At 35.7% G+C, this 18202-nt stretch overlaps 3 protein-coding genes across 4 annotated transcripts in view; 2 read left to right on the forward strand and 1 right to left on the reverse strand.

The window, feature by feature from the left end:
- The window catches only part of LOC125819708 (serine/arginine-rich splicing factor RS2Z32-like), a 74841-nt gene extending 73314 nt beyond the window's left edge, over window positions 1–1527 (forward strand). For both annotated transcript variants that reach the window (XM_049499184.1, XM_049499185.1), the window contains 3 exons: window positions 134–330; window positions 427–510; window positions 953–1527. In XM_049499184.1, coding sequence (XP_049355141.1) covers window positions 134–330; window positions 427–510; window positions 953–1343 — 672 coding nt within the window. In that variant the 3' untranslated portion in view covers window positions 1344–1527. The remainder of the gene's footprint in view (window positions 1–133; window positions 331–426; window positions 511–952) is intronic.
- A 3643-nt stretch (window positions 1528–5170) lies between these two features.
- Window positions 5171–10628, forward strand: LOC125819571 (uncharacterized). Its single transcript, XM_049499018.1, has 5 exons — window positions 5171–5285; window positions 6899–7188; window positions 7293–9237; window positions 9318–9524; window positions 10098–10628. Exons 2-5 carry the CDS (start codon window positions 6926–6928, stop codon window positions 10410–10412), a joined length of 2730 nt encoding a protein of 909 aa, XP_049354975.1. The 5' UTR covers window positions 5171–5285; window positions 6899–6925; the 3' UTR covers window positions 10413–10628.
- A 717-nt stretch (window positions 10629–11345) lies between these two features.
- On the reverse strand, window positions 11346–17528 carry LOC125819683 (deaminated glutathione amidase, chloroplastic/cytosolic). The gene is made up of 9 exons (XM_049499155.1): window positions 17352–17528; window positions 15709–15845; window positions 15281–15409; window positions 14242–14300; window positions 13299–13411; window positions 13127–13219; window positions 12716–12818; window positions 11690–11772; window positions 11346–11608 (listed from the first exon to the last, which is right to left on the reverse strand). The coding sequence occupies exons 1-9, from the start codon at window positions 17526–17528 to the stop codon at window positions 11570–11572; spliced, it is 933 nt and encodes a 310-aa protein (XP_049355112.1). The 3' UTR covers window positions 11346–11569.
- Window positions 17529–18202: the final 674 nt, after the last annotated feature.

An 18202-nucleotide genomic window follows, 5' to 3' on the forward strand; every position in this document is an offset into this window, starting at 1 on the left:
AAGTAGTTAAGTTGCTTCAAGGATTTGTTTTCTTGGTATTTTCAGGAGTTATGCACGCGTTAATCTATCTAATGTTCCAGATTGGTTAAACAAAAAATTGTCCTTTTTATGTTGTAATTTACTTGCATTGCAGGTGCCTCGTGGTCCAGGTGGATCTCGAGAGTTTGGTGGCAGAGGTCCTCCTCCAGGTACAGGTCGTTGCTTTAATTGTGGAATTGATGGACATTGGGCTCGAGATTGTAAAGCTGGGGACTGGAAGAACAAGTGTTACCGCTGTGGAGATCGAGGTCATATAGAAAGAAACTGTCAGAACAGCCCCAAGAAATTGAAGTATTTTCCTAGTTGCCACCTTATTTCACCCTGTGTATTTTTGATGTTCTTGTATACTTTAATGGTTAAGGTTATTATTTGTTATTTGAATAACAGACGTGACCGAAGTTATTCCCGCTCGCCATCTCCTCGGCGTGGAAGAAGCCGCAGCCGCAGTTACAGCAGAGGTCGTAGCTACAGGTCTCTCACTTTGCTCCTTTTTGGAATGTGCTCCATTTCACTTCATTGACAGCTTTAGTCTTATGTTTTGAGATTCTGAATTGGCATTGTCACTCATGGTTACAACGACATACCCAGTGAAACCCCACAAAGTGGGGTCGGGGGAGGGCAGAGTGTACACAGTCCTTAACATTGTCAATCATGGCTGAAAACTTGAAATAATACCATGGATAAGTAATTGCATTTGTCCTTTCATAGATGTATTATGTGGATAATATATGAAAGCTTGTATTGTTAAACCAAGAAAGTGTCATGTTATGGCATCACCTACTAAGTGCTAACAGATTCTGGTTATCTCAACTAACTGGCCTTTATGGTATTAAAACGTATTTGTACCCATCACTTTATCTATCTATACAAATAAACAAGATATTAACATATACTGTGTTTGATTTCTTTGCAGCCGATCCAGGTCTCCTGTGAAGAGGGACCGTAGCATTGAGCGTGAAGAGAAGAGATCAAGGAGTCCTCGCCAACATAGGCCATCACCACCTCCATCAAAGGGAAGGAAACACAGCCCTTCACCTGATGAAAGAAGTCCACAAGAGAGAGGTACGCCATCACCAAGGGATGATAGGGCAACCAATGGTTCTGACCGCAGCAGGAGCCCTAAAGATGATGCTAGAATGGATGAACGTGGAGATATTAGCCCTGTTGAAGAAAATGGCCGTAGTCGCAGCAATAGCCCCATCCATAGGGAGGACAGAAGCCCAGTGGAGGACGGAAGCCCAACAGGTGACTATGAAAATCATGGTTCTCCAAGGGGTTCTCCAAGGGGCAGTGAGTCACCCTAAAATGTGCATATGATACATTGTGGTAAGTGAATGTTTGACTCACAACTATGCATATGATACTGTCAGTGTGGCAAGTGAATATTTGACTCACAACTATCTCATCCTTGGCACTTTGATTTTGTAGTATTTTTTCCCTATATTTGGAAACCATGTAATTGATTTTTCTTAGAATGACCGGAATTTGCACATGGTGTGTTCTATTTTTGAGACTACATTAAAAACTTGCTTGGTGTTATGTGCTTCAGCTTGAATTTGATTGGTATCCTCGGAACTCTGTTTGAAAGTGATCTGTTGTGGGGAGTGGCAGATACCACATAGAATGATTACAATGAAACTACAGGGTCGTGTATGTTATTTGTGCAGCTGGCTTTTGGTGTCTTTTGATCTGGTGTTGGGAGTGGCAGATACCAGATAGCATGATTACAATGACTTCTGGTAATAATATGTTACAGTCTCGTGGAAAATCATGTCGGAGTTCAAGATGTTAGACATGAATCTTTCTACATAGTACTCGTAAGTTTGTTTTGAATCAGTGTGGATATTGTGTTGTGAATATCTAAAACTCCGAGAGCAGTAGTTGCTTCATAGGGCAACTACTAGCTATCCTTGCCGGAAGTTTGAATTTTCACTAAGGAGATTCATCAGTATATAAAGAAGTAATCACACGAAAAAACTAATATAGGATCGAGATTGGATATGTTGGCTCCTCCTCAATATGAAGAAAGGGTCAGTTCCAGATAGAATTGCGAGAACCAACGTTCAGACTATGGTCTATGAGAGTGAAAATTGATTTCAATCGGACGTCTTATCATCATATAACAAAGTACTAGTAGTGTGTCAAACAAGTTCAACATCAACGATTTCCCAATACAAATCTAATATTTGTACTGTGAAAGTCATTATATGCCAAAAGTTAAATTCGGAACCTAATTATTAACACTTGATGTCGTCGTTCTAGAATTTAGAATTTTCTAAGTTTGAATCCTGGCTATACTTTTGTATATGTCATTACAAATGTAGGTGCAACTAATCGAGGAAGTAAACACTAGACATAATTTTTGCTATTTTTTGATGTATTATAAAGTTCTTATATAAATTATTTATACCATGTAAAGCCATTCATCAATCCATATAAGTTGCACAACATATAGATCGCTAAAACTAAATTTAGTGATAATGGTAAATATATCATGACACGTGATTCCCAAATCATACCTGAAAAGGCACCAAAAGCAAAATAGTCTAATGAGAATCATCATCACATATATGCTCAAGAATATGTCATGAGACAAGGTGAATTTAGAATTTGAAGTTTATAGTTTCTGAATATTAGGGAAAAAATAATTTATTTGGTTTTGGATGAATCATTTATTCATGTTAGTAGAATTCTTAACACTAATGCAAAATTTTGGCCAAAGTTATTGAATTTTATCGAGCTTGTAGCTAGTACTCTAGCTTCGTCTCTGCATGCCATTCAGTTTGTACAATCAACTAGAGGTCGGTGACCCCATTGCTTTGTTGGGAAATTATTTTAGACCTGGTGTGGTCTATCCATAATGGGCTAATTAGATGGTTAGTGTATTATTTAGTGAAACTGTAGTGAACAGAGTTATCAAATACTTGTGTTGATATAAATAAATAGTTCCATATACTTAACTTTGATGAACAAAATTTACTAATATCTATCCTAATAAAATATATCTAATGTCCGATAAAATATGAATTGATTTGAACATCACTATTGTATAAAGAAAAATTAGAGAACCCATCACGTTGATAAAGAATATATAGGACATTAGAGTGGAAAAGCTAAAAGCTAATTAGTCATTATATTCAATTATAGAGGCTTTGCATCATTATGCATCACAAAGGATGAACATGAACAAACATAATTGCCAAATGCTCCTTCCCACTACCTTACCTTTCTAACCTTTTCTTTTAACTCGATACTTGGTACTTGTATTGGGATTTGATAAAATTTGGATTCTCGACGGAAAGTCCATATTGATGACACTATATCGAGAGAATTCGAACCCAAAATTTCTGATTAAGAATGAAGAAATATTTATCACTCCACCACAATCCTTGTTAACCTTTCTGACTTTCTTCATAACCTCTTTTAACGTTTTTGCATGTTTCTTGGAACTAATTAAAGGTATTTAGTAAATACTTGTAGTTTAATTATTTTTACGAAAAAGGTCCCAAATATATCTTTAAAGTATTCGAAATGAATAGCTATGTACTTCATTTTGCTCAATTTTGCATATTTTAATTAGGAGCACATTAAAATTACTTTGAGGCATGAAAAAAATGGCCCTATATAAGAAAATATTATTTGTTGATAATGATTTGTATTTTTTAAATCATATAACGCATAGATCAGTTAGCATGTAGGATCATACATCAATTATATTCCAAATCCACCATAAAACCTATAAGATATTGTTCTAAGAAAACTCATTAATTGGTAACTTAAATAAGAATTTAATAGTATCAATTTCAAAATATGAAACAACCAAAAGATTTTGAGTAGCTTAAATCAAATAAATCAATTGTATTACATATATTGATGACCTATTTCATGATATTACTGGATTATAAACTTTTCGCGAAATAAAATTTCATTCACTTGGCAAATAAAGTGATCATCATCTTTTTTTCCGCTTTGCCAATCGTATCATTTTCTAAAACAAGTGATCACACTTTTTTAGATTTTCGCTTTTCCTTATTAGTCGTTTTTCTAAAAAGAAACAATGCAAAGAACGTAACATGTTCTTTTCTCAACCCCTTTTTTTTCTTCATACATTCACTCTATCCAATAATTCTTTAGCCATACACACCACAAAATGATCGATAACAACTTCTAAAATAAGTGATCATACTCACTTTAACTTTGTCAAATACTTTTTCTCACTAGTCGATTTTTATACAAAGAAACAATGGTTATGTTCTTTTTCAACCCCTTTTTTCCTTCATACATTCACTCTATCCACTAATTCTTCAGCCACACACGGTTCCACAAAATGATCGATAACAACTTTTAAAATAAATGATCACACTCTCTTTAACGTTATCAAACACTTTTTTTCACTAGTCAATTCTTTTTTTTTTAAAAACGAAACAAATAACATTTTCCTTTTATTCAACCTTCCTTTTTCATACCATCACTCCCTCCACTATTACTTCAGCCACACACGGTACCACAAAATGATCGATAACAACAACTAGATAAACATTGAATAATATTTTTTTGTATTCAAAGTGCACCTCAGTTGTACTAATTAAGTTTTATATGCATTATATAATATGATTTATAAGTACTTACATTATATTATTTATTATATTTTTCATTACGAAAAAATAAATAAAATACAAGTGAAGAAAAGTCAAGACACACCATTAAAGAATATGGTACAGTGGATAAAGTTGTTCCTCTTTTAATCAGAGTCTCAGTTCGAGCTCGAGCCTGAGTATGGAAAAATCTTGGTAGGAAGCCTATCCCTCGAATAGAGTCCAACCAAACACAAATTCGAATTAGTCAGACTCTAATGCAGATATCGGACACCGAGTGAAAAAAAACAAAAAAATAAAAAAATAAAAGTCAAGACGCTCCAAATAAGGCCCACAAGCCCAAAATAAAAGCCCACTATTCCAACCAAAAAAGGAAGAAAATAAAACGTTACTTTTATTTATTCGGCCCCGCTTTCTCCGCCACATTGAAATTTTAAAAACTTTTATTTGGACCAAAATACCCTTCATAATATATCAAATTCCTTCTAAATACCCTATTAGTCCAAAAATAACTGGACCTAAAATACAGCATTTTCAAGAATTTTCATACTAAAAAATTCTCTATCGAATTATTCTTTGATTCTTCTGAGTTGAACCGCATAGATTTCAACACCCTTTTGCCGGCTCTTACTCTGTCAACTGTTTGATTCAGTAATCTCTCTATTTTTTATTTTTTTTTACTGTGTGTATTTTTTGCAGTTTTATATACATATATGTGTTCTTTGTGTTCTGTAAGTGTTTCGTTTGGTAAAATTGAGTGGAAATGTTGATTAGAATTGAATTTTGATTTGACCCTCCAGATGGGTTTTTTTTTTAGTTACTTACCATTAATTGGTGTAGACTGATTATCTGTTTTTTCAGAAGGATTTGGTAAGTTTTGAAGTTCTTTGAATTGATCTTGTGCTGTTTGTTTGTGTGTAGTTTGTTGATTTTCAGTAGAAGGGTGATTTGGAAAAGTTAAGTTGTATAGCTTCTTGTTTTGAGGTTTATTGAAAAGGGTTTATCTGGGTTGAGAAATGCAGATGGGTGATGTTAGATATTGGGATTCAAGGGTTTGTTCGTTTTTTTATGTTTTACTTCTTTTGGTTTTTGGAGGGGATATCGGAAACAACGTCTTTTATCTCTGTGGTAGGGTAAGTGGTGCATACCGTCTGCCTTCTCCAAACCTCATTTTGTGGGAGGGGTATGTAGTTGTTGTTTGGTTTATGGATATGTGATTATTGCAATTTGAGGTGATAATTTATGTTTCATTCTTTGGTGTTCTGATATAATAAATCATAAATTTGTGAAGTTTTTTTAGTTATCCAGTATTAAATATGGATTACTAATAACAGGTGGATTTGAATGATTAAAGGGTGTTTCTAGGGTTTAAGAGGAATTAGGTCCAGGGGTAGTGTGGTCTTTTATGTTATGGTAGACTATCATTTCAGATTGACAGAGTGTGCTCATTACTGTTCCTGACACTAATGATTTTTTAAAATCAGGAGTTGGAAACAAATTGATTGATTTTTGTTGGGGGCTTTTGAAAAATTTCTTGCTTTTTAAAAAGGGTTGGTGAAATAAATGTTCCATTTGCCTCTCCCTTGCTAAAACTTCATGGTAGCTTATGATATACACTGCAAGCAAATGTGTTCTACATTTTCTGCTTTGTGTTTGTTAGTGCTTGAAAACTAATTGATCCACTTGAGCAGTTGAGCCTCAGTACTAGCAGGTAAAAAGTTATTTCTTGGTTGGTTCAATGATGGATTCTCAGTCAGATTGACCATCTGAACATGTTGAATAAAGAACATGTATAAGAGATGTCTGTGTTTTTTATTTTGTATGTTGAAGAAGAATCATACAGAAGAGAGTTCTCTTGCTTTGTCTTATAAGTATTTAGTTAGCTACAATATTTGCTTAAATGGCTGATTGGTGAGAGTACATGGTTGTTTATGAGTGTTTTCTGGTGGTTTTCTTGTATTGCACTTGTTGTGTCAGTTTTACAGTTGAAAGATGTTCTTCCCCTTGATGCGTGTTAGAACTAAATCTCCTTTTGAAGTTGTTTTGATATTAAAGATTAGCATCGCTGACCCTACTATTTGAGATTGAGGTGTAGTTGATTGATTCATGATAGTTAAGGTTCAGATTAGTGTTGTTCCAATATCGCTGCAAACTCTTTAATGATGCAGTATATTCTCAATGTCCGGAGCACAATGCGTGATCTTAACTAGCCTCAATTAGGCTCTTTATCCTTTGAAATCTCACGGACTAGTTTGTATGTGCAGATTCATGTACAGTGTCCATACATAGAGATGAAGAGATTCTTTTTTTTCCGGACATCATCTAATGATGCAAACAACCCCTCACCACCATCGAAGGAGAAGTCATCTAACAGTATTGACAAATCACAAAGCAGAAAGGAAGTTTCTTCTCCAAGTCTTAGAAGGAGTCTTTCATTGTCCTCTGGATCCTTTTACGACAGTGGGTCAGGAAAAAAGAATTTCAGGGATCCGAGCAGATCTCCATGTCACAATAAGAAAGTTCATCCTAAGAAATCTGGTCGTGATTCATGCCGGTATGCATCTCATTTTCTGTAGCTATTTTTTCACACCTACACTGATGCTTTAGTTTGCATTTGCTTCTTCGAAGTAATGACAAATATTTCATAACTTTTGTCAGTGGTCGTGCACGTACTCCTGAGAGACAACCCCCAGAGAATTTCTTTCAGAGACATGATACAGAAAATGGCTATTTGTTTAGGAAGCACAGTTCTGGTGCGTCTTTCAGTACACACCACTATGATCCATCAGAGAGCTCTTCTCATTGCTCCAGTAATGTCTCTAGTAAAGTTTTAGATCGGTATATAGATGGGGAGCAAGAGCAGGAAAAGAGGGGCTCAGCTAACCTCTTTCCTACGGAAGATGATCTTGAGATTGGGTATGCCTGCAAACAGCTGCCTCCAAGAGTTCACCTTACAGCTCCTGGTTCACCACTAGCTGATGTCAGGAAGCAGAGACCAATGTCTCAATCTTTCAGAGAAACAAAACCATCTAAACTTTGTTTTACATCTGGAGAGTTGGGTGATACAGGTTTTGAGCATGAATCTCCGCGAAAACTTGCAAAGAAGGTGGTTGAGAGGCTCTCTCAGTCTCGGTCAATGGCGAAAATAAGTTCAGAAGATTTTGATTCCGATGGTCCAATTACTATTGAAGATATCTACAGTGGAAATCTAAGTAGATGTCCAAGTGTATGTTCTGATGGTGTTCCCCAGAAGAGCTGTTCAGCAGATGATCCTAATGGTAGGACCTACGAATATCACCATGAAGAGATTCCAGGCCTTGATGAGAAAAACTATTTGGGAATGGAAGACGATTCAGATTTGGTATTATTAAGAAAACTTAAGGAAGCTGAGGAGCGTGCTGTGTTGCTCTCAGAAGAGCTTGAAGAGGGGAAATTTCTTCATGGCAGAGGCCTTAGTGTTCCAATGTTGATTCAGACTATTAGAAGCTTGACAGAGGAGAAGGTACAAATGGCTTTTGAAGTTTCAAGCATGCTACAGGATCAAGTTGCTGAAAGGGCTTCTGCTAAGGAAGAAGCCAGACTATTACAGGAAGAATTAGACTCACGGACACGAAGATTGGAGACGGAGAAGAATGAATTACAATCAGCACTGGAAAAGGAGTTGGATAGAAGATCCAGCGAGTGGTCTCTAAAACTTGAGAAATACCAAATTGAAGAACATAGACTCCGTGAAAGGGTGAGAGAGCTGGCAGAGCAGAACGTCTCTCTACAAAGGGAAGTCTCTTCATTTAATGAGAAGGAAGTGGATAATAGAAGCAAGATATCATTTTCAGAGAAACAACTTGAAGATTTGTCTAAGAGAATTGAAGAAGTGTCAGAGGAGAATCAAAATCTAAGGCAGCAACTTTCTCAGTTACAAGAGGAATATCGAGTAGCTCAAGACGACCGAGAGTATGTCCGGGAAAACTACCAGGAAAAGGTTAAAGAATGCGAGGACCTGCACAGATCTATTGCTAGATTGCAACGGACTTGCAATGAACAAGAGAAGACAATTGATGGTCTGCGAGGATTTTGTGAGGATGTTGGCAAGAAGACTCCAGCAAACTACGACAACCAGTTGGAGAAGTTGCAAGTAGAGCAAATAAGATTGGTAGGTGTGGAACGTGCTCTAAGGAAGGAGGTGGAGTCTTTTCGGATCCAAATTGATTCTCTACGCCATGAAAACATTAGCTTGTTGAATCGTTTAAGAGGCAATGGAAAGGAGGGTGGGTTCTCAACTTTTAAGCTAGATCAGGAATTATGCAATCGTGTTTGCTGCTTGCAAAATCAGGGGCTTAATTTACTTAAGGAGAGCAGCCAGCTTTGTGGAAAGCTATTAGAGTACACAAAAGAAAATGTCAGACAAAATGGGGGAATTGATGGTCAATTCTTAATTGAATGCAATGTAAAGATCCAGGGTCTTAAAAGGGGAATTGAAACTCTGACAAGCAGCTTGCAGACGGTGTCATCTGTGATAAATGAGAAGTCCTATCCAGTAAATTCAGATTCTCAGCCATCTAGCAGGGGTGATGCATTTCACCAGCAAAACAGTCAGAAACCAGATGTAAGTTGGTGCTGTTATTTTGCAAGCTGCCTATCATGCTCATGTGATGTTGATTGACTCTTTGTTTGGTGTTGTTTTAGGAAATCAAGCAATCAGAGCTCAAATCGGAGACTTTGCTGACAGCTGTGTTAAGGGAGAAGCTTTATTCCAAGGAGATGGATATAGAGCAACTTCTGGCTGATCTGGCAGCAGCAGTTAGAGGTAACGATATCCTCAAATGTGAAGTCCAAAATGTGCTGGACACTCTTTCTTGTGCCAAACACAAGTTGAAAGATCTCGAGCTTCAGGTAAGCAGGGAATATTAAGATCTTGCAGCAAGGGAATATATATTTATTTTTTTCAACTTTGGATACCTCATATGATAGCTTGTTTGCATGTTACTTTCTCTGCCATAGCTTTCTACTTGTTTTTTAGTCTTCTAGGTTCATCTTTGTTCTATCTGAAATTCAGGGTTTTCTTGGTGGAATTATATTACATGAATTACTGACATGTGAACAGTCACTGCTTCCGCTGTGGTAAATAATGAGAAATAATCCAAGGGTAGGGAATTCTAAAAAAAATAAAATCCAAGGGAAGGGAGAAGTCTATTAGACTGTTACAGCCTTGGTGGTGCTTAGGGTCTCCATCAGATTGTTTAGGATGTCCAATTGCTGCATGTCATAGATACAGTATCCAAATGCATAACAAAGCTCATTATCATGAGCTAGTAGAATAAGTAAACTGAAACTCATTTGGGGGGGGGGGGGGGGGTGTATTGGTTGAACTTTTCTATGAGTTCGATGTGAATTGCTGAATGAAATGTTATTTGTGTTCTTTCTCAGTCTTTCTTCTTTTTTATGTTTTATGGTTGATTCTGGCAGATGATAAAGAAGGACGAAAATATCAACCAGCTCCAGAATGATTTGCAAGAATGCATGAAGGAACTTAGCCTCATGAAGGGGATACTACCAAAAGTATCTCAGGAAAGAGATTTCATGTGGGAGGAAGTTAAGAACTACAGTGAGAAGAACATGTTGTTGAACTCTGAGGTCAACGCATTGAAAAAGAAGGTAGAGACACTCGATGAAGACATACTTATGAAGGAAGGTCAAATCACAATCTTGAAGGACAGCATAGGCAAGCCTTTCGATCTTCTTGCAAGTCCTGATTCTACTAGAGAATTTCTGCTGGAGTGATCCATCGCCTAGTTAAAGCATTTTGTTCATTTGACTAGTGTTCATACTTACTTGTATACTTGCTGGTTTTACTCTTTCTCCTTTGCCTTTTACTTTGATACCTGTTACATAGAAAGTTTGCTTCTTTCCCCCCCTTTTGAATCTCCAATTCAATTGTAAACACTTCTTTTACTTGTGAATTGTGATCAAGCCAATGAATTTCCCTTGCTTCCTTCATATGATTTTGTAAAGTATTGGTTGTTTTTTTTTGGAGTAATTAATCAGCAGAGGAGATGTAAAAAGCTTGGATTCATTAATATAAATGAAGATTGGTGATATTCTACTTGTGTTTGCAAACTCCGTATACTAAATTGGAGTTCGTGTACAATAACAATCCTAGCTATTTGATGCCGGTTCATCCACACTTCCATTCCTTGTATAGGATGGCTCATTAAACTTAGCAAGTTAACTTGGCATTGATGTATTCTTTCATAAAGGTTGAACTAAACTGAATGATAGTATTTTTTTTGTTCCTAAATGGATTGAAAGAAAGAAAAAGTTCCATATATTTGACATGAGGGGAAAATTATTGATATTTGCTCATGTCCAATGTTTATCAAATGTATAAATTATAGTTTGACAAATGTTAACATGTATCTTTTGTTCACCAACTGTATCTCGACTGATTTCACCGGGTAACTACTTTTCCACTAATACATGTACTGTCTATTCACCAAGACTTGAACAGATATGAAGAATTTAAGTGTTTTTTTTGCATTTGTTTTGGGGTTTAAACTAGAAACCTCAATTCATAATCCTCTTCATAGACTACTAGGCCACCCTTAGGTGCCTCTTTGCTACTAGCATGATTGCATTATCACTATTTCTTTTCCTTTTCACCTTGAGTACTTGGGAGCACGAAATCCAGGGTGCGCCTTATAGCGAGCATGAAGATAACATGAAAAAGATGGATAGCTTTTATTCATAATGCAGACATGAGAAAATTCAGCATCAGTAGCTTATACTGATAGACAAGGGATATTATGTCAAATGTATATGTAAATATGATAACAACCACATGATCAATGCCCCCATTAAGCAGCATATACACGAACGGACCAATGTTTGGTAGCAACGTTTGGTTGATACAACAGCTACTGAATGACATACCCGCTAACTCATACAGACCGATTCCAGAACTCAGCAGGCTTGCGGTGCTGAAAAAGATTCAATGCTACGTGATAAAAAGAAGAACAACAAATCTCAATCTCTGATATACATTTGCAGACTTCTCTTACCTTAGACACTGGCATCTTTGCTCGGACTGAATCTATTAATGAGAAGTCAATATCTGCAACAGTAATACCTGTTGACGACCGATCTGAAGCAGAAACAAGAAGACAAATGAATTTGTCATTGGAGTACACTTGATTATCAGGCTGTTATGAACAAACGCGTAAACAGAAAAGTTCTATGGTTTTTCTAGACTGAACATGCAACACTAAAAGCATGTCACTAAAGAAAGAACGAAGCTGCTTAATGTCTATATCACCATGAAAAGGAAAAAAAGTTGTTTTCCTTTTTTAAATACTAAGGTGGATATGTGGGAACCACAATTGCACAATCGAAGTATACAAAATTGAGAAGTCTACTCAACAAAAAGAACTTGGTAATCTAATTCCAGTGCGTTGTCCGTCATTCCTCATATAAGACCCTTTTAAGTGGAAACAAATCCAGGAATTAAATTTCACACTCCATTGTCAGCCAAAAGGATAGTGGCCATCGGAGTTCATGTATAGTAGCGTTTTATCTGAATACTTAAGAGAAATTAATCATGAATGTTGTTCCTAAGCTAAGCAAAGCTTCGTCACACCAAATTTTGCTATTGAAGCGAAAAATTTAATAAGGCTTCCATGCAATTCCATTAGACTTCCAGAACTGGTAATCATGTGCACTAAGAGCTTGACCTAACAGAGAAAAAAGAGAAAAGATAGTGTTTGAAGAGGAGAGGGAATCTTAGTAGTTCAGAAGGTCGAAGTTTGATTCCCACATTTTAATCATCTCCTCCTATGTATTAAAATAAAGGGAAAAGAGGAGTGGGGGCAAGAGCAAAGAAGAATAAATTCCAAAATTACATGTTATAGGTGTTATTCCTATCACAGATAACAATGTTAAGAAAATACTTGAACTGTCTATCTAAAAGAAATGGTCCACGAATATACAATTTTTCAAAATAAATCCAAGTGGTGAAGCCAAAACAATCTGTAAAAAATCAGATACTGGTTTCCATAGCAGCACAATGCCTAAATATGGAATTAAATTACCTGACAACCGACCAACTATTGTTCCCCATGGATCAATTATTAAAGTATCTCCATAACTTTCCCTTTTGTCATTATGCTTCCCTGCTTGAGCGGCAGCTATGACCTGTTAAGAGGGGTTTAGCATAATTATCCACAAGGGACACAATGGGAAAAGCGCAGAACATAATTGAGTTGATTTCACCAGAAACCATAATTGAGCTAGATTTCACCAGCAACATGGAAGCTTAAATCATTAACCGGGGAGAGAAATTTTATGGTTGCACAAAACAAACAGAATATATTGTTGATTCCATGAAATTTAAGACTGTACAACTAATTTTTTGCAGTTCTAATCTAGAAAAGCATCATGAATAACCAAATCATGTTAAAACAAACAGGTCAGAGTTGAAATAAAACAGATAGTTGCCATACATAACACTGTGTTTCAATTGCACGAGCACGAAGAAGAATCTCCCAATGTGCCTGACCAGTTACCATTGTGAAAGCGGCAGGCACTAACAAAACCTGAAACCACAGGAATGCATTTTCACTAACTTATAATTTGCTTTTGGATAAAGAGAAACAAGAGGGGAATCCATAATACCTGTGCATCATGATTGAACCTCAGTTGTTGATACAACTCAGGGAATCTTAAATCGTAACAAACGGTGACACCTAAACGACCGAAGGGGCTGTCCACCACAACAATATCCTTTCCTATGAGATTAGTCAAGGAATTCATAAGGAAAAAGAAGTTAATTTTGCTGATTATTAAATTCTAGACATGATTAATTAAAAAAAAGAACCACTAGAACGTACCAGTGCCAAACAACTCTCAAGACTGATTAATTGCGTGGCCATCTCATCTAAGAGCTACTAGAGAGAGTACACTTTTATTTTCTTAATTATGTATCAATAAGCCCCCTAACATGCCAAGCACGTTGAATTTTTTTTGATAATGGGTGGTGGTGATACTCAAACTCAGGGTCTCTGCTTTCAGGTATAAGTGTGTGGCCATTTCTTTTAAAAGGTCAAGTTTCTTTTTTAATAATGCTAAAAGGTTAAGCAATTAAAGAGAACACACTTTATTTTCTCAATTATGTTTCAACAAAGACAAGGATTTTTAAAAAAATAAAATAAAATAGGTAAATTCTATTCATCAGCATTAAGGGTATGCTGGCCACCTCCAAAAGAAAGCAATTATAAGGTTCCTATCAAATCTACAATCCGATCGACATCTTCTATATGAAGTTGTTTACACCAAAAATGTAAAGATACAATACAATTCCGTTTTACTTTATGTATGGAATTGGACAAGGAAAATGCTACAGTATAAATTTAAGATAGTTCATGTTTCAACTTGGACCACTTATACTGACATGTCAAAAAATTCTGCTAATTTTAATGGTAAAATCACATATCTTTATTGCATACTGTTCAATCTAAAACTTACTAAACTAACTATTACAAGGAAACAACTTTCAAGAAGCTACGTCCAGATATTGTCTAAGGGAAATAAATGTTAGCTTGGTTATTGTGTTTCCTACCAGCTTCAGTAAAACTGCTCTCTTTATAAACTGCACCTCCAGGAACATCCACGTCAAATCTATAAATAAAGCATAAACCACAATTAGTGTTCTAGGTAGATGGAAGTGCAAGGGGTCATCTTGCGTTCAGATTGTTCTCAGTGCCTCGTACATTAAAATTCTGGAAAGCAAACCTAACACAATTGGACTAAAAAAGAAATCATGGCCTGCAAAGCCCTTCCTGGTCATTAAGTTAACATCTTTTTAAAATTGTTAACCGCTTAGAAAATATATCCATCTGACTTGTCAATCATCCCTTGTCTAAAAATTCGAGACAAATTTGTCCTCTAAATAATTTGTCAAATGTTTTACATAACAAATGCATTATAAGTGGTCTTTACTGTTTAGCGGATAACAATATGCATATATAAACACAAATTCCATTTCAAATCAATGTTTTATAAAGCAATAAAGAATAATCTATAGAGCAATAAGGAAATGTAAAGAAAAATAGTTCTCAGATATCCTATCCGACTCTATGAGGCTATGCGCGTTAGTATTCTTTATTCGCAGAGCACAGATGCTTCAATAACTCAACATCTAGAAAATGATGGTGTAATGCATTCATTTTGCAAGGATTTCCCTTCTCTTAAAAACCAAATGACCATGATATCTGGTATTTTTAATAGAGTAGTAGATCGTTCAACGCTCATAGAATATGGCATAAGACATGTAGTTCTTGAACATGTTCTAGAGTTGCCTGGATATTAAACCAACTCTAGCTGTCCAGCATTATTTCATAAATTGGCTGACCTGTTCAAACCAAAACTCATACAACTTATACAATCAACCTATTAATTCTCTACCACTCATACTGCTTCACTTGATATGTCTTGACATTTCAAAAATATTACCACCTCACATTAGAAATCCATGGTAATGATTACTGACCAAAACAGAAGCACAACGTTGTTTATTACTAACAGTATGAAAGTACTAAACAACTTAAGTATGACAATCTTAGTCTAACGTCTAACAAAGTCAAGTTTAAGAGTCTTACAGATGCATCTTACTGTATGTGCTCCTAATATTTCCATTATCATCAATGAGAACATGAGTGTTGCGCAAGTGTGCATCGTCGCTCCCTTTTTCTTGGAATCCTCCTAGAGACAACCAAATATTTGATTCCCTGCCATTAATGGCAGAAAAGATGTCATTTGACTGAATCCACTAACACTCACTTCAAGTTCAGGAATCACTGACTAGCTATCAAGAAGAGAAAAAGAGAGAAAGACAGTAAAAGTCACACATAAAAGGGAGTAATAGATTGTTAAAAGTAAGCCAGTATGTTGTCACATAGTCATAAAGCATTGAACAATGCCGAATAATGAGAGAACAAGTTGTTAGGACAACACATATTAGCGCTTCTAAAAACAGGATAATGTGCATTAGATGGAGAGAAAGCCAACTTCTCTCTCATGGTCACACCTTGCAAGAGAGCAGTAGCCTTTCATAATAGGTCCATCTAGGGGCTCAGCAATTTTAAGACTCTCTCCCTCTAGGTCTCCCACAAAAGAGAAATTTTCAGGAAAACATAGCAATTTTGCCCCCGCTGAAGCTGCTTCCTGGGATAGAAAATATGATATAGCAAAATAGTGCAAATATCAGTACCAATCAACATTAATTATTGAGAACATTTCAGAAGGACAAGTATGTCGCTGACTTCATTTACTCATAACAGTGTGCAAAATATGAAATATTATAAAAGATAAAAACTTAAGCAACGTTAAGATATATTCCCACAACCGCCATAATTCGTCGGAGCTGATAAGGATACCGTTCCCATGAATCAGTCCGTATTGGATCATGTGAGAGATTTTACTTTTCCATAGCAATTACTGCAATCCAATTTAGACTACCGGCTTGCAGGTAGTTTCATTGCACCAACTCAATGACTAGAGTGGTTGAAGTTTTCAATTATTGGGAACTCATGCACATATGAAGAAACAATTTTACATTTCAAGAAACTATAGTTCATAAGTTGAAAAAATGGCAATGTTTACAACCTTTTTCCCAGCCTGTACTCATAATAAATAACCAGCCTTTTTCTGGACAGTCCCACGGCAAAATCAGATTTCATTTTCTTTTCTACATTTCTTCTATTCGAAGAAAGAAGGGAGAAAATCTGTTTTTTTTCTTTTCAAATAGATGACCCAAAATGATTTGGGATTGAAGCAGACTTGATAGATTGATTTAACATATTACGTATGTGAAGCGTGAGCTGCTCTGGCAAGAGAAAAGTTGCTCCTGCAACATCACTAGCTTATAAGAATCAAGCAAAAAAGAAAGTCGACCATCTTTGACCAACATTGCCAAATCATTTTGCTCCATAATCTAATTCAAACAAACTTTTGCAACTTTAGATATAAGTAATCCCAAAAATCATCACCAAATTAAGCCCCTACAAATCCAGCTCCACGGAAACCGTTTCGCAAATCCTAAGATCGAACAAGTCGCTTCATGAAGTAATTTCTCTAGAATATCACTAGCCTTATGAGAATGAAGTAAGACAGCAAGTCAACCTTATTAAAGAACATCCCCAAATCATTTTCCTCCATGAACTACTTCTAACAAACTTGATCAACAACAAAACAAAACCTTCCCCGAGCTCGAATATAAATCAAACTGAAAATTAGCTCCAAGTTAAGCTCCTACAAAGCCAGCTTCACAAAAATTGTTTCGCAAATCCTAACATTGAATACGTCTCTTCATGAAATAATTGCTCTAGAATATCACTAGCCTTATGAGATGAAGTAAGACAGCAAGTCAACCATGTTGACCAACATCCCCAAATCCTTTTCCCTATTAGCTACTTCTAACAAACTTGATCACTAAAATTAAACCTTCCCTGAGTATGAATATAAATCAAACTGAAAATTAGCTAAAATTTTCAGCTCCTCCAAATCCAGCTTCACGAACCGTTTTTCAAATTTTATAATGGATCATCTATTCATGATAACTGTAAATAATCCAAAATTTCTGTAATTTTTAGCTAACTATCAATGTAAACTAATGAATACGCAACATGTGTATATCAAAATTACAAAGTACAATATGGACATCGGAGGTACCCTAACGAGGCGAGAACAAGTAGCGAAATTAACCGCGAGGTTATTGACGGAGGTCATCTGAGCGGCGGCGATTCTGACGGAGTTGGCCATAGGTATGGATTTTCCGGCGCCGGTGGAAGCAGAAACCACGGCGAACTTATAAGGGAAGCTCAATTGTGTATTCAAACAAAAGTTCATCACTATGCGAACTTTGGAAAAAATTCATCACATTAATACCATAAAGTTTTATTTCATGTTTCTTTAGTACCAAATGTATTTTATTTTTCATCTTAGTCCCATGAAGGATTAGATGTATTTAGTAAACTCGTAAAAATATATTTGATCAAATTTTTCACGTTTGAATGATTGAATTTGCTTGTTTAAATTCCTAAAGATAGAAAAGATCTCTAGAAATTATTTCTGATTCATTGCCCTATATAGTCGCAATTATTGTCATAAAAAAATATTTATTTAGTAAAAAAATATATGCTTAACACAATATATAATATAGTGACGTTTGAGCAACATTTGAATTAAAAATTGAGCAAAGACTCATACTCCCTCTTTGGTGGATACGTAATCCCTCTCGACTATGGTATGAAAAAGGAGAGATGAAATCTACTTAATGATATTGTTTTAAATGTGTGGTCATATGATGATCATTCAGGAGATATAGGTCCAAATAATTTACCAAAAGTAAATTGTTATGCAATTGTTAAATTATTATTTATACGCGAATATCTATCAAATCAGATTAAATGTTTTGAAGTAGGTTGTTATATCATATCAATGTATTCAAGTTTTCTTTTTTCTAATGTTTCTGCTCGTGTCAATTACTCATTTTCCTATTTTAGATCGTTTTAAATTTCACG

This window comes from Solanum verrucosum, unplaced genomic scaffold (assembly GCF_900185275.1).
Source record: "Solanum verrucosum unplaced genomic scaffold, falcon-dt-bn FXZP01000255.1, whole genome shotgun sequence".
Classification (NCBI taxonomy): Eukaryota; Viridiplantae; Streptophyta; class Magnoliopsida; order Solanales; family Solanaceae; genus Solanum; species Solanum verrucosum.

Bases quoted from the DNA above. Each gene is read 5' to 3' on its own strand.
- LOC125819683 (XM_049499155.1), bottom strand. From the start codon at position 17,528: ATGAACTTTTGTTTGAATACACAATTGAGCTTCCCTTATAAGTTCGCC. The intron at 15,410-15,708 runs GTGTGACCATGA...CATTAATGGCAG, and splicing joins GGCTACTGCTCTCTTGCAAG to GGAATCAAATATTTGGTTGT. The intron at 11,773-12,715 runs GTAATTTAATTC...TTTCTGCTTCAG, and splicing joins AATAGTTGGTCGGTTGTCAG to ATCGGTCGTCAACAGGTATT.
- LOC125819571 (XM_049499018.1), top strand. From the start codon at position 6,926: ATGAAGAGATTCTTTTTTTTCCGGACATCATCTAATGATGCAAACAAC. The intron at 7,189-7,292 runs GTATGCATCTCA...AACTTTTGTCAG, and splicing joins TCTGGTCGTGATTCATGCCG to TGGTCGTGCACGTACTCCTG. The intron at 9,238-9,317 runs GTAAGTTGGTGC...GTGTTGTTTTAG, and splicing joins AAAACAGTCAGAAACCAGAT to GAAATCAAGCAATCAGAGCT.